The sequence below is a fragment of the Cynocephalus volans genome, chromosome 10 (assembly GCF_027409185.1).
Source record: "Cynocephalus volans isolate mCynVol1 chromosome 10, mCynVol1.pri, whole genome shotgun sequence".
NCBI classification, from domain to species: domain Eukaryota; kingdom Metazoa; phylum Chordata; class Mammalia; order Dermoptera; family Cynocephalidae; genus Cynocephalus; species Cynocephalus volans.
Genome location: NC_084469.1, coordinates 56,262,706 through 56,285,844, shown reverse-complemented (window position 1 = coordinate 56,285,844; position 23,139 = coordinate 56,262,706). Strand labels below are relative to the sequence as shown.

Below are 23,139 nucleotides of genomic sequence, written 5' to 3'. Positions count from 1 at the left end.
CCGACCGGCCAGTTTACAGGGCTTCCTCCGCCCCTGCTCACTCCCACGCCACTCTGCTCATTTCCTTCAGACCACAGATTATAACCTGCAATTATTTTGCGTATTTAGTTCTTTTCATCTGCCCCTCCCCACTGGACTATTGTCTGCAAGGATGGGACCTCTGTTTTGTTCACTGTTATGCCTTCAGGACCAGGACAGTGACTGACACACAGTTGGTGGTCATACATATTTGTCAAATGAATGAAACATCTTGAAAACAGAGAAGAGTTTTGAACTTTGTCACACTTTTCGAAAATTAACAAATCCTTTTTAAAGAAAATCCTGAATATGCCTTTTATTGATTTATTTTTTATTTTACTTATTCATTTTATTTTGGTGGCTGGCCAGGACAGGGATTCAACCCTGGACTGTGGTGTTATCAGCACCACGCCTGAATATGCTTTGTAAACCATAAAGAAATTTAAAAGCATGTTGTGAAATACAGAGATTTCTTTGGGAAACCATATAATGCTTTGCCTTTGGGAAACCATATGACGCTTTACAGATGTTCAAACATTTAGAAATGAGAACATCACCATTTTGCAATCCCTAATGAACTGGTGTGTCTGAGCATTGAATATCAGTAGCTGCTGACATCACAAAAGGAGAGAGGACCTGATAGGATGTGCCTCCTGACTGATGTACATGGCACCATGTAGGCAGGTTCTGCCCCCCAAAAACACCATACACCTCAAACCTGAATTTGATCAAACTTCTCAACCTAAGTCCAAGTTTATAGGAAACACAGGAGACAGAGGAACACATGAAATGACACCATAGGGATGCACCAGCCTGATCTAGACTGTGGGAAACTGTATGACTAGGGCAGGACTATTCAACAGTAGACTTAGTATAAAAAAAAGAACGTAAAATGTCTAATATACATATATATATATTGGGGGGGGGGCAGCAGCTGGCCAGTAAGGGGATCCGAACCCTTGACCTTGGTGTTACCAACAACATGCTTTAACCAAGTGAGCTAACCAGCCAGCCCCTAATTAATAATTTTTTATATTGATTACATGTTGAAATAATATTTTGGATATACGAGGTTATGTGTAGCTGTTTCTTCTTTTCAAAAAATGTGACTACTACAAGTTTTAAAATTATACATGTTGCTCACATTGTACAAGGAGCTTCCAAAAGTTCACAGAAAATTCTGTATTATCTTTCAATTCCATTTTCCCATGAACTTTCTGAAATACTCTCATACTTCTGTTGGGCAGTGTAGTTCTGCAGGATCAATAGCCTAGGTCTTCAGTAGATAACTTGCAAGGAAAAAGAAAAAGTGATGGAGGGGAAGCAATAGATTAAAGAAGATTTAAAGAAATATCAATACAATTGTAATGGGTGGGCCCTATTTGGATCCTGATTCAAAGAAACTGCAAAAAATTATATGTTGATAGTAATGAGATTTGGAAATTTGAACAATGGCTAGATATTTGATGATTTGAAGAATTGTGAATACTTTTTGTTTTATTTTTATTATTTTGTTTTTAGTTAGGAGTGATGATGACATTGTGGTTTGTCAAATGAAAGGAAGCCCTTTAAGACGACACATGTTATATGACAACATTTATAGGAAGTGTCCAGAATAGGCAAATCTATAGAGAAAGAAAGTAGATGAGTGATTCCCAGGAACTGGGGTGGGGGGAATGGGAAATGACTGCTAAAGGGTATGGGGTTTTTGGAGGGTGATTAAAATGTTCTAAAATTAGATTGTAATAATGGCTGCACAATTCTGTGAATACATTAAAACCTATTAAATTGTACATTTTAAGTGGATGGATTTTATGGTGTGTAAATTATATCTTAATAAAGATGCTTTAAAAAGGAAGTGTTTTAATTAAGAGATACATAGAAAAATATTCACAGATGAAAAAAAGAAATAAAGAAAACTTGAAGACAATTTACTGACCAGGAATAAATTAGAACTCTAAAATGTCATTTCAACCACCAGAAAGAGATTTCCAAACTGTAGGAGATGTTTTGGAATCTGCAAAGTACTTCTACTTCATCAATGGAGATGTGCTTTGTAAACTGTCAAGAACTCTGTCAACCACGAAGAACTTGGGAAACCATAAAACAAGGCTGTGTTTTTTAATGCAGATTTACATATGAATGGAGATGCATAAAAAACATCTGGAGACACGTACACCAAATGAGTAATAGTGGTGGCCTCTGGAGAGGTGGGATGAGAACAGAATTGGGGATGGGGACCAAAGGTGACCTCAACCATAGCTATAAGTTCTGAATTCTTTACAAGAGGAATGTATTTCTGTTTAATTAGTATTACCTATTTTGTTAAAAATTAATAAAATATTTAAAATGGTTTTCTACATAAAAATCAAGTATTCTGCATGGCCAAAATAACACCATAATGAAAGTCAAAAGGTAAATGATGAACTAGGAATGATAGTCACAACTCCTATTACTAACAAAGTTCTTTCTAATCAGCCTCATATATAAAGAGCTCCTAGAAATCAAGGATAAAAATACCAGCATTCCAATAGAAAGAAGCCAAGGAAATGGTAAGTTCACAGAACAAGTAATACAAAAGAATAACATGAAAAGATGCTTGGGCTGGCAAGTTGGCTCCCTTGATTACAGCCTGTTGTTGATAACTCCAAGGACAAGGGTTCGGATCTCCACACTGGCCAGCCACCAAAAAAAAAAAAAAAAGAAAAGAAAAGATGCTTAACTGCACTCATAATTGGAGAAATGTAAATTAAAACTGCACTGCGATAGTATTTTTCACCTATCAGATTGGCAAAAATCCAAAGATTTGACAATGTGGTCTGGTGGCTAGGCTGTGGGAAAACAGGCACTCTCATATGTTACTAATGGGAGGGAAAAATGAGAGGCAATATTTGTCCAAATGACAAATGCATTTACCCTTTAACCCAGCAATCCCACTTCTGGAAGTTTATCCTTTGATATAAAACACACACGTATGGAATATGGTATGTACAAGGGTAATTGTTATAGCCAGCATTGCTAGTGGCCCATATAGAGCTTTCCTTGGCACACTTACTTCCATCTGCTGGAACTCTGCAGCAATACTATACAAATGTACAGTGTGCTATAAATGGCACCCTTGTGCAGTGTGCAACTTGCACAACTATCCATGGCAGCCCTGACTGCAGCATGGGTTGTAATAGCAAAACACTGGGAACAAAGCAAGTGGCCATCAACAGGAATAAGCAAATAAACCATAACATACATACAAAGTGGAATATTGGGCACCTGTAAAAAAGAATAAGGAAGCTCTTTGTATCTCCAGAATATGTTGTTAAGTAATATAGACCAGTGATATAGTATACTACCTATTATATAATAAAGAAGGAAAATAAGAACATCTGTCCATATTTGCAGGAAAAAAAATGATGGAAGCATACAAAACAAACTAATAAAAGGGCTTACACTGGTGGACATGGGGGAAGGGTAGATTGGGAAAGGGTGGGACTGAGACTTCTGACTTCATATCTTAATATATTTTGATTTTTAAAATTATGTGAATGGATTATGTATTGAAAAAATAAAACAAGTGCATTTTTTTAGAGCAGGCTTCAAATGGACAGAATGCATTTTTTTCAATTTACAGGTTGTAACTTTGTGAAACAGAGACATTGAGCTGTCAAATGTCACATAAATGACATCAAATCTTGTGACCTGTGAAGCCCCAAACTCTAAAAGTATCAGTACCCATTTTATATTGTGAATGATGTGTTAGCTCAGTTGGTTAGGGTGTGGTGTTATAACACCAAGGCCAAGGATTTGGATCCCCGTACCAGCCAGCCACCCCCCTCAAAATTTTTTCTCATGAATTATGAATGATGTGTGCTTTAGCTACTGCATAATGCTCTTTGGTTCTCCTGCTACCTGCCTGAGACTCTCTCTCTAAACCCACCAGTCTCAAGAGTAGAGCTGTGACTCCCAGCCAGGGTCTGGCACCCAGGAAGTGCCATTGGCTAGTTTATTTGTTTATTTGTTTGTTTGTTGGTGGCTACTGGTAAAGGGATCCAAACCCTTGTCCTTGGTGTTACCAGCACCACACTGTCAAGTGAGCTAACCGGCCAGCCTCCACTGACTATTTATTAGACTAAATTAGCAGATTAATCTGGAAGAAGTACACTGTGGGGACAGACTGCCTGAATTCTAATTCCAGCGTTGTCACTTATTAGCTGGGTGACCTTGAGCATGTCACTTCACCTCCCTGTGCCTTGGTTTCCACATCTGCAAAATGGGAATAAAAAACAGTCCTTACCACATAGGATTGATTTAAGGATTAAAGGAGCTGATTCATTTATACACAGGACCTGGCACGGAATGAGCATATGATAAATATTAGTTCTTCTTCATGAAGGTGGAGGGCTCAGGCACCGTGCCATTTAAGAGGCTAGGAGGGATTGGCTGGGGATTGGGGACCCAGGGGTGGGAGGCACAGGCTCAGAGAAGCAGGCATTGCCCCACACAGTTGTGGGGAGGGGGAAGAAATGGCCTACGGCAGCAAATGCTGCCAAGATGGCAAGTCAGAGGAGAGATTCAGGGGCAAAGAGGTCACTGATTATCTTGGCTGAAGTAGTTTCAGGAGAGTGACAGGGACAGATGCCAGCAAGCCCTAAATCAGGGAGAGTGAGATGATTAAGGAGTGAACAAGGGCAGAGGGCTCTTGAGAGGCGTTGGGGAGAAGTGGGAGAGATGCAGGAAGGCTCCTGAAGGACAGCCTGAAGGCTTAAGGCATGGGACACTTCATTTTATTTGGGGGGGCAGCTGGCTGGTACGGGGGTCCAAACACTTGACCTTGGTGTTTTCAAGCACCATGCTTTCCCAAGCGAGCTACCAGCCAGCCCTGGGATAATTTATTTTTAACTCAGGGGACCCTGAGCTTATTTAAATGCTGATGGCCAGTAACAATTGCAACCCACAGAATAAAATAAGAAGCCACGAGTCCACACTGATATAAAAAAAAATGAATGGAAAAATGAGCAAATAAATGGAGAAGAAGGAAAAGCTCTTCTGTAAGTAAAACGGTGTCTAATAAAGTTAAAGGGTATGGCGGAATTAGAAAACCATTTGTCATCTACCACGTAAGAAATGTTTCAGGCAGGAAACATCAATGGATGCTAACCCTGGCGAGTGAGCAGGATGTTTACGTAGTCTCAAAGTATGTCCTCACGAGATACTTATTGATTGCAAAGGGAATAACAGTAACTTTGTAATGGAGACCCTGGTAAACACAACCTTCACCAGGTCATCCAAGTTAACATCAACAGTAATGGGAAGAAACAACATCATGTGCCTCCTGATATGATGTACCGAGAAGGACACATCACTTCTCTGATGTTCCTGCCACAGATGCATAATCCAAATGTAGTCATGAGAGAAACCCAGTCCCACACTGAGGGACATTCTACAAAACAACTGCTTATTCTTCAAAAATGTCAAGGTTGTGAAAAATAAAGGAAGACTAAGGAACTGCTCTGAACTGAAGGAAGAAAAGAGACAGGACACCTAAATGCAACCTCTGGTCCTTGACAAAAAAAATTTCTTCAACGAGTGAAAATTGAATAAGGTCTGCAAATTAGATAGCAGCATTGTATCCATGCTAATTTCCTGATTTGCATAATAGTTCTGTGCTTATGTAAGAGAATGAACTTGTTCTCAGGAAATATACACTGAAAGTATTCAGAGGTAAAGGGAAATCATGACGGAGCAAATGTTCGCACAAAGTTAATACTGAGGCAACCTGGGAGAAGGGTATTCAGAAATTCTATGTGCTGCCTGGCTGGTTCGCTCACTTGGGAGAGCATGGTGCTGACAACACCAAGATCAAGGGTTGGGATCCCCGTACTGGCCAGCTGCCAAAAACAAAAACAAAAAGAAATTCTATGTGTTATTCTTGCACTTTCTCTATAAACCTGAAGCTATTTCAAAATAAAAAGTTAACGAAATGGTGATGGACAAGATCTGACAGTAATAATAGTAGTAATAGTAGCTAACATCTTTTTTTTTTTTTTGTCTTTTTCGTGACTGGCACTCAGCCAGTGAGTGCACCGGCCAGTCCTATATAGGATCTGAATCTGCGGTGGGAGCGTCGCCACGCTCCCAGCGCCGCACTCTCCCGAGTGCTCCACGGGCTCGGCCCAGCTAACATCTTTTGAGTACTCACTATATCCCAGGTTTGTGCACACGCTGTCTATCCTCACAGTAGTCCTGTGAAATAGTTACTGTTACACTAGTCCCATTTTACAGAGGAGGAACCTGAGGCTCAGAGAAGACAGTGACTTTCCCGGGGTCACATAAAGAGAGATAGCAGAGCTGGGAGGGGAGAGGTAGACAGAGGAGGATGAGGGGACTCCTGGAAAAAGCTGGTTCTAGCACTTCCCTCCTAACAGCCTCGTTATTTAGACCTGTAATGGCTTCGTTAGTGACCATCTCCCCCATTAAACTATAAGCCCCTTGAAAGTGGGGGCTATATCTGTGTTGGTTATTGCTGGGCCCATGGTATCAAGACAGGCCCAGCACAGAGAAGAAACCCAGTATACGTTTATTGATTGAATAACTGATCCCTATTCATAATGATGATAAAGTTATGACTATTAATAAATAGTAATAATGGTTCTCATTTGTGTTAATGCATTTCATCTTCAAAACAACCCCAAGGGCTTTTTCATCCTCGTTTTACAAGTAAGGAAACTGAGGCTCACAGAGAAGTCTCTTGTCCAAGGCAGGCAGCCAGGAAAGGCCTGGCTAGCACTTGACAAACCCACCAGTGTCCTGGGCCCACCCACTCACTGCCCAGCACCCACCTTCTGGAAGTCCTTCTTGGAGATGAGGCCACGGGGATCGGTGATGTAGTCCTGAAAGGCCTCAGAGCCCACGATGTCCTTGAGTTTCAGGAACATGTCGAAGAACTTAAGGATCATTTCCACATTGGACGAGGATTCCACCAGCATGTCCACCATCTGCCGGGCAATCATGCCGTTCACCACGTTCCCTGCAGGCAGCCCCAGGTCAGTGTGGTCTGGCAGAGCCTCCTTTCTGGAGCCCCACTGGGCTTGCCTCTCTCCAGCTCAGGAGCCACGATGGCTCCCTAGGATCCACCATGCTAGTGGAAGCTTCCCTGGCCAGCTTCCACACCTCCCCTCAAAGGGTCACTTCCTGATCTGCGTCAGCATCATGTGCGAACCTGTCTTTGTCCACCTCCCTCGCTAGCTGGTGGAAATCATCAATAATGATGCAGATGCCAGATGTCATGCCAAATGCTGCCCCGGTACAATCTCATGACAACCTTGTGAGGAAGATGTGTTTCTCTCCATTTTTACCGATGAGGAAATTGAGACTCAGAGAAAGTTACACACTCGAAGTTTCACAGTCAATAAGGAGGTGGGGGAGGATTTGAACCCTAAGCTGCATGACCTTAGAGCATACACACTTAAAACTTCACGTAGTCCACAAAGGTCAGGCAGGTCCATAGATAAGCCAAAGGTGAGACAGCAGGGAAAGGTAGAGACTGGCAAACCGGGATCCCACACTCCCTCTAAAGTCAGCAGCTGAAGCTTGGCTCCAGCTTACTTTGTACCTTTTAATTTTAACATAATTTCAAATTTACATAAAAATTTCAAGAATAGTGCAAGAGATTCTTATATATTCCAGATTCAGCAACTGTTTACATTTTGCCACATTTGTTTTATAGTTCTCTATGTGCGTGTGTGTGCATGTATGTACTCATGAGTGTATATACCAATATATATATATATTTTTTTCTGAACTATTTGAAAGTAAGTTACAGATGTGAGACCACTTTACCCTTAAACATTTCAGTGTACATGTCCCAAAAGACGAGGACATTCTCTAATATAATCACAGAGTGGTCATCAAAATGACTCATTGTTTAATCCAGTCCAGATAATTTTTGCCATATGAGAATGTGGACCCAGGACCACTGAATCTTTCAATTTTTCAAGAAAAGCTGGAAATCTTGATGTTTAAAAAGAACCTTCTGATTTTTAAAAGACAATGACTAGTTAACAAAAAAACTGAAACACTGTAGGAGTTTTAATGGTTTTAAGGAACTATGTTTGGGGGTATTTGTTATGCAGCAAAAGCTAACAGATAAGTTTAGCAAATAAATAAATAAATACTAAGTACATAAATAAATGAAAGTGTCCAGGCCACCCACCTTATTAAGATTTCTCTGGGGATTCAATAAATTAATATATCTACAGTCAGGGCCTAGTGCACATTAAGTGCTCAATAAGTGTTTGCTGAGCTTGTTATTGCAATTTCTTCATCAACCCACTGACCCTGACATGATGTCAGATGGGTTGACAGTTAAGGTCTCCTGGGTCTCAGAGGGCCATTCCCCCCACCCCACGCTGGGTGTTTACCTTCTAGCAGTGACAGCAACATCACCACCATGTCCTTCTGTAGATCCAGCAGCTCCTTCAACAGCTCGAGCTGGCTTGAGTCCTAGAGACCCCACATCCCAGCTATGTGACAGCTGATCTCTGCAGAGATGCCTCCCCCACCTCCAGATGCTTCCATCCCTCTTCAACTACCCAGCAGTGCTTAAGACAAATCCCTTTCTCCCCTCTTACCTCCGAGGGGACCTGAGTCCAGACATGCTCCTCGGAAGCACGGGAGGGGGCAGAGAGACAAGATTGTGGGGGTGCAGTTGGTATTTTGGGGAAACAGGCCCAACAGGTGATGTGTGGGGGTAAGGGGCTGGTAGACGAGGACTGGGAGGCTTGGGGAGCAGACATTTAGGACAAAGAGACAGAGACAGATAGGGACGAATACTGGAGACAGGGACCCAGATCTGGGAAGGGATGAGAGCCAGCACTGTGCCTGGCCTGTGGTGATTGCTTGACACATGTGTATTGAATATAATGTGTGATGAGAAGGTGGGAGTCTGGGTTCAGGTGGAAGGCTGGAGAAGACAGCTACATGCTTTCTGGTAAGCCATTTGGGGGGCACAGGGGGGCACATTGCTTTCCCTGCCACAGTACTTCATGTAGGACCCACAGAAACAGGACCCACAGAAACTTCCAACACAAAGTTCTGTCTCATGGTCCATATCTGCATTAGGTTGAGTCACATAAAATTGCCAATAAGCAATCATTTTTGACCCACAAAGTGGTAATTTCATATGGTTCCACCTAATAAAATAGAGAGGACAGGAGAGGATACCAGATAAATGTGATGTTAGACTTCCTCTACTTCAATCTAGTTCTAGGAATTGCTGATTTTTTTTTTTTTTTTTTTTAAGAAGATCAGTAAGGTGATCTTAACCCTTGACTTGGTGTTGTCAGCACCACGCTCTCCCAAGTGAGCTAACTGGCCATCCCTATATGGGATCCGAACCCGTGGCCTTGGTGTTATTAGCACCACACTCTCCTAAGTGAGCCACAGGCCGGCCCTAGGAGTTGCTGATTCTAACCCTAACACATGTCCACAGTTCCAAAGCTCTGCATTCTGATTCCAATTTTCCAACATTCCAGGATCTCAAAATCCTAAAATGGATGAGTGCCTGCCCATGATCCAATCTCCCTCTTCTCTTAACAATCCCTCAATTTTCAACTGGGGCACCCCCAATCCCACTCTCAGAGAAATTATGGGGCTAGCCCCACCTCCTGGTTCTATGGGTGGGTATATGACCATATCTGGTCAGTCAGAGCTTTCTTTCCCAAGGGTATAGTAATTGGTTCAGGGATGAGCGTGTGACCTGATAGTCCAATCAGAGAGAATCTCAGTTCTTTTCCTGGAGCTCCCCGGAAAGAGGGGTTCTCTTCCCTCCGGAGCTGTTAATGGGATGGATGGAAGCCTGAGGCATCATTTTTCCAGCTCATGGGGACAGCCTGCTTGAGAATTAAGCCAAAGAGGAGAGAGACATTTCTGCTGACATCACTCTAAGCTCTGGATCTGTCACGTCAACTGATAAATTATTTTAATTTTTTCCTTAAGCCACCCCTTTTCATTGGATTTCTAGCCCTTGCAACCTAGACCTAGGTGGTGGCTGATGAATTAACGATGCGAGATTTGGAAGTCTACACTGTGATACCAACATTCTCTAGGATTTTAAGATTACACCAACAGCGCAACTTCAGCTGCAGTGACACTGAGGATTTATATTCTAAGTTCAACTCCTTTCAAAAAGTCAGATGACACCAGTCAGGGTTTCTGCCAGCCCCTGTGGTCCCTTTGGGTAAATGAGAAAAAGTTTCCTTAAGACACTGCTTGTTGGGAAATTATACAGAATACTTTACTGCCATCTGCTGGAAAACTAGTATACACCAATATATTCATGATGCCTGGGATATGGACAGTGCCGCCTCAGATGTCCTGCCCTTATGCAGTGCACAATCTGCTCAACTGTACATAGCAGCCTTGATTGAATACGTTTATCAGACAGAAGCAGAGCAAATGGATTGTGTTCGTGAGTCATTGACAAAGCTGCAAAGGGGTGGAGGTTGTGGGGAAGAGGAACACAAGGATTCTAGAGATGGGAGATGGGGCTCACAGGGACCTTACATCACGGGTGCCTGGGATGGGCGTCATCTGCCGCAGGCAGGATAAAGAAACAAAACACTTCTTTAGCCCCAGGCCCTACTCTAGAAGCCTGCCCCCGTTCTATACCCAGGGCTGTCCGACTCTGACATGACCTCGCCAGAGAGAAAAGAACACCAGCCAATCATAGAGAAGCTCTGTCCAGAGGGGGTGGGGCTCAACACAGCAGACCAGTGGTGTTATAAGGCCGCGCTCTACCAGCTGAGTAAACTGGCCAGCCCTCACCAGACCAGTGGAAGTGTAGAGGGGAAACTGGCCGATTGGAAACCCCAGAGGAGGAGGGGTCATGCAGAGATCCAATCCAGAGGGAAAATGAATTGGCCATAGAGAGTGAACCAGTCTGGAACATGCAGGGAGCATTTGAGTGAGAAACTTCCCAGTGTAGCAAGAGTTGGGAACGGATCACTTAGGGGATGTATCGAAGCAGGTGGATGAAAAACAGGAGCTCGAACCTGAGCGAGCTTCATCATCATGTGAGCAAATACGTGCAGGAATCCCACCACTGCGTCCCAGAGGCGGCTGTGTGCCAGGCTCTGCTGGTTCCCGGTGCAGGGGCCCTGGGGGGCAGAGGGCTGCGTGAGCACCAGAAAGGGCGCTGGATGCGGGACTGCCCTTTCAGTCCCAGGACGGGCCATACCTGGATGTACTCAGTGAGGCTGTTGAACACCTGTTTAGCCACCGACATGGCTTTGGAGAAGTTCCTCTTGCCCTGCTCTTCAATGACATCCTTGCCTGAGTAGTACCAGTAGAAGTCACTGATGGATTCCTGCAGGGCAGGCAGGATGTGAGGAAGTGCTGGGGCAAACCATGGTTCCACAGCCCTCGACCGAGGTCACAACCGAACGGTCTCACATCCTCACCTGCAGCCGCAGGAGGTAGTCCACGGTGCAGATGATGATGTTAATAGTGGTCGTGTTCCCTGTCTGCGTTCGTAGGTAGTTTTGGAAATCTAGGGAGATTAAAAGTCATTCATTGAGCACCTCCATGTGCTCTGGGAGATGGGTCATTTATTCATCTATGCAATAAGTATTTCTTGAGTGCCTATTGTGTGCCAGAAAGCATATAACATTTATTTAATAACTATCGACTACCTACTATGTATCAGAGGAACATGGAGGATCATTTATTCATTTATCTAATAAATATTGAGGGCCTATTATGTTCCAGGCGTGGTGGACAGTTATTTATTCATTCACTCCCTCCCCCAACAAATATTAATTGAGCACCTACTTTGTAGCAGGGAGAAATAGAGATTCAGTCCTCCATTTGTTTCCAAAAATTTTTATTGAATTCCTTCTATGTGCTGGATAAGATGATAGAGTGGTCATTTATTCATTCATCTATCCAACAAATATTTATTGAGCACCTACTAAAGGCCAGGGGAGATAAGGATTGGTAATCTGTTCATTTATTCAATATTTTTATTGAGTATATACTATACACTAACAGGAGATAAAGACTTATTTATTCTTTGGTACAACAAATTTATTGAGCGTGTACTATGTGCCAAGCACTGTTCTAGACTCTGGGGATACAGGAGTAAAAGAAAACAAAGTCCCTGCCCTTGCAAAGTTTATATTCTTGTGCAGTAATTTTTCAGTCTTTTCTAAGTGCAATCTACTCCATTTTACATTGAGACCCAGTACACTTGTTTAGTCTGAAATTATATCCACATATACTTGAAACAAAAGTCTGACATATCCTTGCAATGTGTCGTGCATTCTGGTGTTATCTGTCCTGTACTATTCTAGTTTACAAAAGAATTCTGATCACAGCCCACTGAATGTGTGGTTCTCAACCTCTCAACTTTGGCTGCACATTAGAATCACCTGGAGGCCTTTAAAAATCCCAATGCTGTAAGCTGCAATAGTCCCCCCCAAATTATTTTTTTTAATTAAAAATAAATCCCCATGGTCAGGGCCCACTGTAGGTCAATTAAATTAGAATCTCTGGCTAAGTGTTTCTTACAGCTCCCCAAGCACACCTATGTGCAATTAGTATGAGAGCCTCCAGGGCTGGCCAGTTTGCTGTTAGTTAGACCTGGGTGTTGTAGACTCAGAACTTCTGATGGATTGCTTCTCGCTACTTGAAAATTGTTGTCCTGGCTGGCTGGTTAGCTCAGTTGGTTAGAGCGCAGCCTTGTAACACCAAGGATTGAGGGTTCAGTTGCTTGTACAGGCCAGCTGCCAAAGGAGGTGGAAAAAATAGAAATATTGTTCTATGGCAGGGAGCTAACTGTTAAAACTGTGTGTTGAGTTCATTAGATCATTTCTCTCTACTTTACTATGACTGGTAAGTTCTAGAATAATGACGATGATGATAAACACTGTTGTTCATGGGTGGCAGAGGTGGTGGTGGGGGATACCGGGCATAATGATTAGGGATGTGATAGGGAAAGGCCAGGGGGCCAGAGGAGCCCAGAGGAGATGCCTGACCCAGTCTGGGTGGTCAGGCTCCCTGGACAACAGGACTTCTGCAAGGGCTGAGACCTGGAAGATAAGTAGAATTGGGCTGCATAAATTTCCAGCTGTAAGATGGGACCTGGCCCAAAGTACTCAAGTCACTGCAGGGATCTGAACCCCTGACTTTAGTGTTAGAAGGCTGCCCTCTAATCAGCTGAGCTAACTGGCAAGTCCTTATGAACTGTTCTTAAAGGGCCTTAAAGAGAGTGTTTGTGGTAAGAGCTGTATTTCTTCCCTCCCAGCCAAAAGATGACCGATAAGGGGATCTTAACCCTTGACTTGGTGTTGTCAGCACCATGCTCAGCCAGTGAGTGAACTGGTCATCCCTATATAGGATCTGAACCCATGTCCTTAGTGTTATTAGCACCGCACTCTCCCGTGTGAGCCACGGGCCGGCCCCGTAAGAGCTGTATTTCTGAGTAGTGGTTCTCAAAGTGTGGTCCTCAGACCAGCAGCATCACATGTCCTGGGAACCTATTAGAAATGCATATTCCTAGGCTCTATCCCCAAAATACTAAATCAGAAATTTTGTTCTTTTATTTTTTAAATTTTTTAATTTTTTGTCTTTTTCGTGACCGGCACTCAGCCAGTGAGTGCACCGGCCATACCTATATAGGATCCGAACCCGCGGCAGGAGCGTCGCCGCGCTCCCAGCGCTGCACTCTCCCGAGTGCGCCACAGGCTCGGCCCTAAATCAGAAATTTTGGAGCAGGACCCAGAAATCTGTATTTTTAATTTTTTTTTTTCTTTTTTCTTTTTAATGGCTGGCTGGTATGAGTATCCAAAAGAAATCTGCACTTTTAACAAGGTCTCCAGGTGATTCTGAGACACTTTTCAGCTTGCTAACCATCTCTGTAGACCCATTTGCTAAATGGCTAATTCATCAAATTATCAAGGCAACAAAAACAGGCTTCAGTTAAGTCTTTCTATGTTTATGGTAATGTCATATTGCACAGGATGACTTTAACAGCCTTTGAAAGTCCCCCTCCCCAAAGTTTTCCTTTCCACGTAACTTCCCTATTGTCACTTCACAACTGCTACATCCAGCTAACTCACCAAATTGCCCATTTTGCCTGGTTTTGTGTTACAGACGAAGAGCATACTCAAATATTCAAGATTTCATAAGCAAATGTATAGGCTTTCCCATCAACCCTGTTTTCTAACTCCTTTATTTTTGTTAATTTAAATTGTTAAGTTGTGTTAATTTAAATTGGACTATATGCATAAATGGTTAGATATACAGCTCTTGTATAGAATTCTGCCAACTGAGAACGTGGTCATAAACGTGCAAGTAAGCAAGAGAAAAACTTTCTGTCTGTGTTGAGTGGCACTGAATACTCAAGACATGCAAGGCATCTGAGATTTGAAATATATTTGAAATATTCATTTGATTGGGCCAGTTAATGAATCCACAAATTTAGGCAGAAGACTGGATTACAAATTTGTTGGAAGAGAAAAATCCCACCTATAAGAACATTCTAATTTTCAGAAAGTCATAGACCCAGGGAATAAAATTCATTTAAAACCCCAAAGACTGATTCCACCTTAGTGAAAATTAAAGAAGGAAAATCTTAATCATGTGGCACAAAGGTTGTGGACACAAGCTTTTGGGAATGCAAAGTGATGAATCATGCTTTATGCTTCGTTGAAAAGAAAAGAGTGAAGATTAAAGGTATTTACAGATCAGTTACCTTAAAGAGCACTAGCTAAGTGGGGTGAAGGTTCTATAGAAGTTAGATTTCTACTTACTCCAGTTCTTGTCATAAAAGTCAATTTCCGGGTGGTCTGTGGTTTCATAGCTACCTAATAAGCACTATAACCACAGCCTTGAGACTGTACACGTATGTTATAGGAAATGGCATTCAGCAGAATGTTTTTTGTACAAAATTTTGATTGTTCCTTTAATGTTATAAACTATGTGTGCCACAGGAGGTTATGTTTTCTCATCAGTGATGTGTTTAATTAACTTGCTGTGTCATCCTTGACCTTGTTAAATTGGCTGCACCAGAGCAAAAGTTGTGAAAACTCTTGCCTAAGTTAGGAAAGAATCTGTAGACCTTCTTACTGACAAAGTATTTTATAAGCAAAATAAATAAATAATTCTATAGAGTCATTTGAAAATGCCAGGCAATTTTTTCCTCTATGAACACCACGTTCAGAAACCCACCACATGGGGCCGAGCCCGTGGCGCACTTGGTAGAGTGCTGCGCTGGGAGCGCGGCAACGCTCCCGCCGCGGGTTCGGATCCTATATAGGACTGACCGGTGCGCTCACTGGCTGAGTGCCGGTCACAAAAAAAAAAAAAAACGACAAAAAAAAAAAAAAAAAAAAAGAAACCCACCACATGTACTCAACTTTGACAGCCACTGCAAAATGCCTGTGCAAAAATGGTGTGTGACAAATTACCCATTTGGGCAAACTGATTTTTGGCCAAATTGGTTTTGGGCAGATTGCTTTTGGGCAATCTGAGCAGCGGATGTGAAAGCTAAGCAAGTGGCTATATTTCAGAAATCTGGCTGTAAGTAAAAGATGAAGGACAATGGAGCCGAGGACAAGGCCTGTATGGGTGGTGAGGCCATCAGTGGTAAGGGGAAGAGGGCTGGCCAGTTCATTCAGTTAGTTACAGCATGGGGCTGATAACACCAAGGTCCAGGTTTCGATCCCTGTACCCGCTAGCCATCAAAAAAATGGGGGGTGGGGAGGGGCAGAGAGGAGCAGGGTTGGAGATGAACTCAGATAACTCTTCCAGACCAAGCCCAAACCCTGGCCACCACCCCGCCCACCCCTCCTCCTCACCATTATTATGCCCCTCGCAGAGCAATTGCAGGAATCGGAACAGGTCTTGTGTGAATTCATCATCTGCCATGACCTTCTCTCCTGGGTGGAAGGGAGGGGGGAGGGCCCAGAAGTGGTCAGATGTGCCAGGACACAGCACAGGCATGCATATGGCCCATGCACACCACTGCACGATCATGCACAAAGCATGCAGGTGCTGGGAGGAGCAGCCACCACTTCAAGGACACTATGCGGGCCATGGGTACCCATGACACCAGAGGTCTCGACCTCAGAGTCCATGACATTAGCAGATGGAGACCTGAAGGGCCCCAAGTCATGAAGCTGGGGCCTCAAGTGTCTTTCTACAAAATCAGTGTCTCTCTGATATCACCACTCGTGTGATGTTGGAGTGTCTGCCGACCCAGCAGAAGTTCAGGCAGCTAGTATCGCCCCCAGCTCCCCTTCAGGTATGTGTGTGGGGTTAATGGATTATGAGGATCGGGGTCACTTTCACACAAAGGCTCTGAGCAAGGGGAGATCAGGCTAGGATAAGAATAAGAGATAGGGATTGAAAACCAGCCAACTGGCCCAGATGCCTCAAAAGCAGCCAGTCCAGGAGAAGTAGAGGGGAGGTGTGTAAACATGGGCCAATCAGGATTGGTATCTGAAAGAAGCCAGTCATACTGGGCTGCAGGGAAGGAAGCTAGACCATGAATGGGCCAACCAGAGCAGGCACAGAGGAGGCAGGCACACCAATCAGAGTGGATGCTGTAGGCAGTCAATCAGGTTGGTAGATGGGAGCTGCTGACAGACCAATCTGGGGTCAAGGTGCAGAGAGCAGAATAGGTAGGAATGGGGACCACCCCACACTGGGACTGCGAATCTGGGTCTGGAAGTCTGAGAATATCCAGCTGGAAAGCGACATTTGCCATCTTCTCTAGCTTCTATTTTACACATGGGGAAACTGAGGCTAGGGAAAGTGAAGACTTGTTCATAGTCCCATGTGCTGTCAGTGGTTAATCTGGACCTGAGTCTTGGTCTCTGGACTCCTTCCTAATCTCAAGACTTTTCCACGGGCATGGTGCACCCACTGAAGGGTTCCTCCCTCCCCTGCATGTCCCAGATCCTCAGCCCCCAGCGGGAGGGGACAGTTGGGGGTTAGAAGGGAAAGGACGGCAGTAGCACAGCAAGGGGGATGGGCTGGAAGAATTACCGTTCTGGCGATTGATGACTGGGGCAGCCAACAGGATGGGAGGAGGAAGCAGGAGAAAAGAGAGAAAAAGAGAGACAGAGACAGCAAAACACATACAGTGACACAGTCAGGGACAAACACACAGACACAGAGAGAAAGACAACCCACAGAGAGAAAGACAGAGCAATGAGGAGACAGAAGGAAGCGGATTAGCGAGGAAGAGGGAAGGAAATGAGGGGAAACACAGAAGGAAAGAAAGAGGAGGGAAGAGAGAGAGAGAAATGGACAGGTAGAGGGCGAGAGGCGGGAGGCGAGGGCCGGGGTGGAAAGGTTAGACACGTCACAACACAGCAAAGAGGAGACGTGATTAACCAGGGTTAGGGACATTAATGAGGCAACAGCAACCTGAGACTCGGAGCAGGTGGAGGGTGGGATCCATGTGGTGATGGGTGAGGGAACACAGGACAGAATGACACTCAGGGCTGGGGACCATAGGGAGAGAGACCCCGGAGGAATGGGAAGTGGGGACAGGACTGGGGACCATATCAGGGGGAAGAACCCCAGGGAGCTCTTGGGAAGGGGGTGTCTTGGAGGAAGGGAGTCCTGGGCAGTGGCTGGGGGGAGGGGAAAGGAGGATCCTGAAGGAAGAAGATGTCCCCGGGAGAGGGAAGCCCAAGAGGGGGCCTCACCAGTTCCATCCTCATTCACCATGCCCAGTCCCTCTGCCTTGTTCTGTCTCTCGAAGGCATTGAGATCCAGGACACTGAGGGAAAGAGAGAAAAGACAGGGAAGACGTGATGAGGCCTCTGCCCTCCTCTCCTCCAGGGTCTGGCAGCGCCTTGCGTGGTGGGCTGCAGAGCCTGGTAAACCATGTAGAGGATGAAATCAAAGGAAGCAGAAACTAAGAGCTGGCAGAAGCTAGGACGGGCAGCTATGAAGTGAGTTAGGGCCAGGAAGAACCATGCACAAGCTGAAATAACGGACAAACATAACTCAATCAGCAAAAGCTCCAGAGGGGTAGAAAAAGTCAGTTGCCAGCCAGAGGCCAACAAAGGCGGACAACAGTAGCGTCACATTAACAGGGGTCATCAGGGCAGCCTGAGGTCCCCACTGCTGAGCTCCTCCTGAATTCTCTAAAACCCGCTTCCACGGCCTGGGACTCATAGTACCGTCATCCCCCCTTATCCCCGCTTATCCTTGGGGGACACGTTCCAAAACCCCCAGTGGATGCCTGGAACCACAGATAATATCACACTCTATACATACTATGTTTTTTCCTGTACGTACATACCTACGATAAAGTTTAATTTATAAATTAGGCACAGTAAGAGATTAATGGTAATAACTAATAATAAAATATAACAATTATAACAATATTCCAGCATCACTACTGTTGCATTTTGAGGCCATTATGAAGTAAAATAAGGATGATTTGAACACAAGTACTGTGATACTGTGACAGTCGAACTGGTAACCGAGTCAGCTGCTGAGTAACAGGCAGGCAGCATCAGCAGCGTGAATACACTGGACAAAGGGGTGATTCATGTCCTGGGCCGGGTGGAGCGGGACAGTGCGAGGCTTCATCACGCTACCTGAACGGCATGCAATTTAAAACTTATGAATTGTTTTTTTCTAGAAATTTTCATTTAATATTTTCGGACCATGGTCGACTGCAGGTAGTTGAAACCATGGATAAGAGGGGACTACTGTACAACTCATGACACTTTGCCTCCCTTATTGTTCCATATTAATTCTTATAATAAATTCCCTGTAATTTGAGCTACTCTGACTGGGTCTCTTCCTAGACCAAGACAGCAGAACTAGAACTGGAATCGGCACCAGGAGTGTGGGCACAGCCACACTAAACAGAGCTGAACTAGAAGATGTGCACTAGAATCTACCTGCATGTTTGCATCAGTGCCTGGATACTCTGGAAGAAGCCGACTTCCTTCTTGTCCTTCAGATAATCCAGCATTTTCTGCAGAGGGGGTGGCAAAGGAGGGGGTTCTGGGAGTCACTCAGGAACCTCCCACCCTTCTTAACCCTCCTCCCAAGCCCTTTCACCTCTGTTACCTGCTGCACATCAGCATTGCCTCCATTGAGGATAGAGATGCCCAGCTTCAGGGTGGAGGACACCATGGCACCCGTCTCTCCTGAAGGGATTGGGGAGCAAGCAAGAGATGACCTGCCAAGTTTGGGGGCCGTGTGTGTTCAACCCACCAGAAAACAGCCATCCCAGGAGATGTCAGAGAAGGGGATGGGAGAGTGTGCAAAGGTGTGCTTGCAGGCGTGATCATGATCAAAGGATGCAGGAGAAACTGTAAGGCAAGTATGCAAGGGGAACTTGCAAGGGCTGGAGTGTGAGTGCAGGCCACAAGCACACAAGGTGGCAAAGTGTGCCTGCCAGGTCCACCCATTCCTGGGAGAGTGAGGACAGGACGGGTGCACTCAGAAGAGCCAAATGCACATGCGAGGGGCACCTTTGCAGGCGCTGATCATCTGGAGCACCATCTCGGCAGCCCCCCGGTTGTGCAGACGTGACTGCTGGTACAGGAGCCTCTGCTTCTCCATCTCTTTCTCCTGGGGCATGGAAGCAGATCCACAGGGGTGAGTGAGTCCAGCCTCACCAGCACACCTATTTTCCCTCCAGCATTGTCTCTCACTCCTGCGCTCCCTGCTCCAGCCACATCCACAACTCATTCCTTCACCTGCCAGCTCCCTTCATCCCCGGGGCCTTAAGCCCTTGTTCTGTCTCCTGTACCTAGCACAGGGCTAGGCATGGAGCAAGATCTACATAAATCACGGGCATGGAGCAGTCTTAACCTGGGCCACAGACCTCCAAGGGGTCAGTAAATAGAGTTCAGGCCATCTGTGACCGTGGATAAGGAAAAAAATCACATTTTTATGTTTACCACCTTCTAATGGAAACATAGCACTTCCTTCCATTATGAATGAGGCCATAAATCATAGCGATATTAGCAGAACCTCCGGTTTTGTCACCAATAAGAAGAATCACAGATGTTCCTGTATCAGATTATTGTTGCTACAGACATCTTGAAATACCACTTATGTTCATCACGACCGCTCAGTTATAGTAGCTATTGGGCCTACTGCTAGATCTTACTTGGCAGATTAATACAGAAGGACTGCACATATATTACTGTATCACATACTTATTTTTGAATATTTTGACAACTATATCATACTTGTTTCCTCTGCTATGAATTCATTTTATTTGTTTAAAAACATGATCCTGAGAAGGTCCTCACCGGGTGCCAGAAGAGACCCTGGCATAATAAGACACCGTGAGGTGGGCTGGCCGGTTAGCTCACTTGGTTAGAGCACGGTGCTGATAACACCAAGGTCAAAGTTTGTATCCCAGTACCGGCCAGCTGCCAAAAATAGAAACTGAGGTAAATGCTTGCTGACTGCCTTAATGAATGAATGGTTTGATTAACTGCACATTTACTAGCTATTCTCACTGCCTTGCGTTTGCATATGCTGTTCCTCCTTCCTGTATGGAACACCTTTCTCCTCTTCTTCAACTGACATACTGCTTTCATCCTTCTGCTCAGACATCCTCTCCTCTGAGAAGTCTTCTGATACCCTTCCCCCAAGGCTGGTCAGGTACCTTGCCTGAGCTGCCATACCAGCCCCCTGCTTCTGCCATCCCATCCCCGACCCCTCTGCCTGTGTCTCCCCGTCCTGGCCCTGACCACTTTGCCTTAGTGTCCCCCATTATGACAGTGAAGACTGTGCTATTACTGTTTTGTTGATGCATCTGTCTCCCTAGTGGACTGACTTGGTTACTGCTGTGACCCACAGCATTGCTTTGTGAACACATACTGAATGAATGGGAGATGACTGAAGTCAGGGTCCCCCATCCATCTCCTTCAGGACCTCCTGATCCCACCTACCTCAAAGGAAACCTCAACCTCCTCTTCTTCAGCTTCGCCGTTCTCCCCTCCCTCCTCCAGGTGGCAGCTCTGGGGAGGGGGCACCAGTTAAGGGATGATGGTGAACAAAGGAGATTCCTCAATCCACTCCCCAGCCCTTTCAGTGAACAGGCATTGCAACTGGGGAGAAGGGAACCAGCCCTGGATGGGGCAGGGCCTTACCTTTGCCATGATATCCGCATACGCCATATACAGGTAATCCTCATCCAGTTTGCTGAGGAGGTAAGCAGGGAGATGGTCAGGACCCAGTGGAGACCCCCCATCTTATAACAGCTTCCCATTTTCCTTTGGACAGCTAGCCCTCTCCCTGCTCAGGCTGTGTGGTTCAGGTGGGGAGGGCTGTCCGTTGCCCGTGTGGCATGTGATGAGGCAGGGCCAATGAGTGCTTTCTATCTGCCTGGCCACAATATAGGTAAGAGACAGCCATGTGGTCTACTCTGGTCCAGTGTAATTCATTCTGGAAGTTTCACTGGAGCTACTGGGAGAGGTGCTCCCTTTTGGGGATAAAATGGAGTGATAAAAGGCTGGAGCTTCCAGGGTCATCTTGCCACCTGTCGGCTCACTTAACAACATGACCAACCACTTTCTCCTCTACAATGACCAACAGCTATGGAGTGTTTACCCTCTGTTAGTCCCTGTTCTAAGTGTTTTACATATATTAACAAACTACTCTTCATAGTAATCCCCATAGGTAGATATATTACTAACCCCATTTTACAGATGAGGAAACTGAGGCACAAAGCTCTTTCTTGGCCAAGGTTACACAGCTTGCACTGGGATTCAACCTGGGTAGTCTAACTCCAAAGTCACTGCTCTCCCACAGGATGGAAAACAAGACACGCCACTTCCCAGGCTCCCTTGCAGCTAGCGGTGGCTTGATGTCAGAATTCTGGACAATGAGATATGTGCAGAAGCCACCAGAAAGAGCTTTCCTTCTCGGATGAGAAGACCAAAGTCCTCGCTTAGAGGAAAAAAAAAGGCTTTCCCCTTCTTTCTGCCTGGCATGTGGTCAGGAGGCTGGAAGTACAGTATGCATCTTGTGACCACAAGACAAAAGCTAAGAATGGCAGTGCAGAAAGCTAAGAAGAGTCTGGGTCCCTGTTGGTGTCATTGTGCCACTGTCCAGCCCTGGACTGTCCAACTCCTGACTTCACGTTACATGGGAGAAATAAATCCCTGTGCCTCTGTAGAGGATTGTAGAGCTAGGGCTAGGGTCCGGAGCTCACAGACCCCTCGAGCCCGTTCGCAAACCCTTCACACGCAGGTCTATGAGCTAGGTAACTCGCAAAAAGGTCCTTGGAGCCTTGGTTGAAGAAGGAATAATCATTATTCAGCACACACACCTCTAGGAGCTAGGCAGTACAAAGAGAAACTTCGAAACTCACTGCTACGGGCAAAGTCCAAAGAAAAACTGAGCAGCTGCCAGCAGAGTAAACATGCTCTATTTTTAGAGGCGAGCTCTGCCCCCAGCTTCTGCTTCACAAACTGAAGAACACACAATAGCAACAAAACTAAAAAGATACATGGGTGCACATGCGCACTAACTCCACCCACACACAACTTGTTTACAAAGAATTAAGAATGTGCTGCTGACCCCCAACCAGACCTGACCTGAGGGAGCCTGACTAAATTATCCTATTTTCCCCACAAGGATACCAACATTAATAAAGCAAATGTATCTCACAGGGCCTAACACATAGAAAATATTAAGCTTGGAAAAGACAGACATTCCCAGGGCTAAAGTCTCTGTTGTAGATAAAAAAAAGTGTAACACAGCAAAAGTGCTTGCTCTAAGGGCACATGTCCTTGGTGCAGCTAAACCTAATGATGGGAAAGTCTTCAGTTGTTCAAGTTTCTTAGGGAACTGAGTGTTGCCATGACAACCGTCTTACTGTTCTTTCTGTACCACCTATGTTCTTTTTCTGTAACTTTCTTGCCTGGACAATAAATGCTGAGAGAAGACAGGACTCAGGGTTAGTTTCCAAGAATTCTTCTCCCTTGAAGGATTTGTCTGGAATTAAACCTTTCGGGCCGCTCACTGCTCAGGAGAAATGGGCTTTGAGTAATCTTTTGCGTCTCCGTCACCCTGGGGGAGAGGTGACATGCCTGTTTCCTCGTCTACAAAAAGGTGTTGATAATAGCA

General features: G+C 45.0%; 1 protein-coding gene across 3 annotated transcripts in view; it reads right to left on the bottom strand.

Annotated features, from left to right (window-relative positions):
• RYR1 (ryanodine receptor 1) overlaps nt 1–23,139 on the bottom strand; it is a 115,654-nt gene that overhangs the window by 19,078 nt on the left and 73,437 nt on the right. For 2 of the 3 annotated variants that reach the window (XM_063112129.1, XM_063112131.1), the window contains 13 exons: nt 21,159–21,210; nt 20,958–21,026; nt 19,521–19,620; nt 19,114–19,193; nt 18,942–19,018; nt 17,730–17,803; nt 17,062–17,079; nt 15,870–15,950; nt 11,472–11,560; nt 11,249–11,377; nt 11,064–11,168; nt 8,433–8,514; nt 6,852–7,039 (listed from right to left, as the gene is read on the bottom strand). In XM_063112129.1, coding sequence (XP_062968199.1) covers nt 6,852–7,039; nt 8,433–8,514; nt 11,064–11,168; nt 11,249–11,377; nt 11,472–11,560; nt 15,870–15,950; nt 17,062–17,079; nt 17,730–17,803; nt 18,942–19,018; nt 19,114–19,193; nt 19,521–19,620; nt 20,958–21,026; nt 21,159–21,210 — 1,144 coding nt within the window. The remainder of the gene's footprint in view (nt 1–6,851; nt 7,040–8,432; nt 8,515–11,063; nt 11,169–11,248; nt 11,378–11,471; nt 11,561–15,869; nt 15,951–17,061; nt 17,080–17,729; nt 17,804–18,941; nt 19,019–19,113; nt 19,194–19,520; nt 19,621–20,957; nt 21,027–21,158; nt 21,211–23,139) is intronic. The other variant, XM_063112130.1, reaches the window with a different exon arrangement.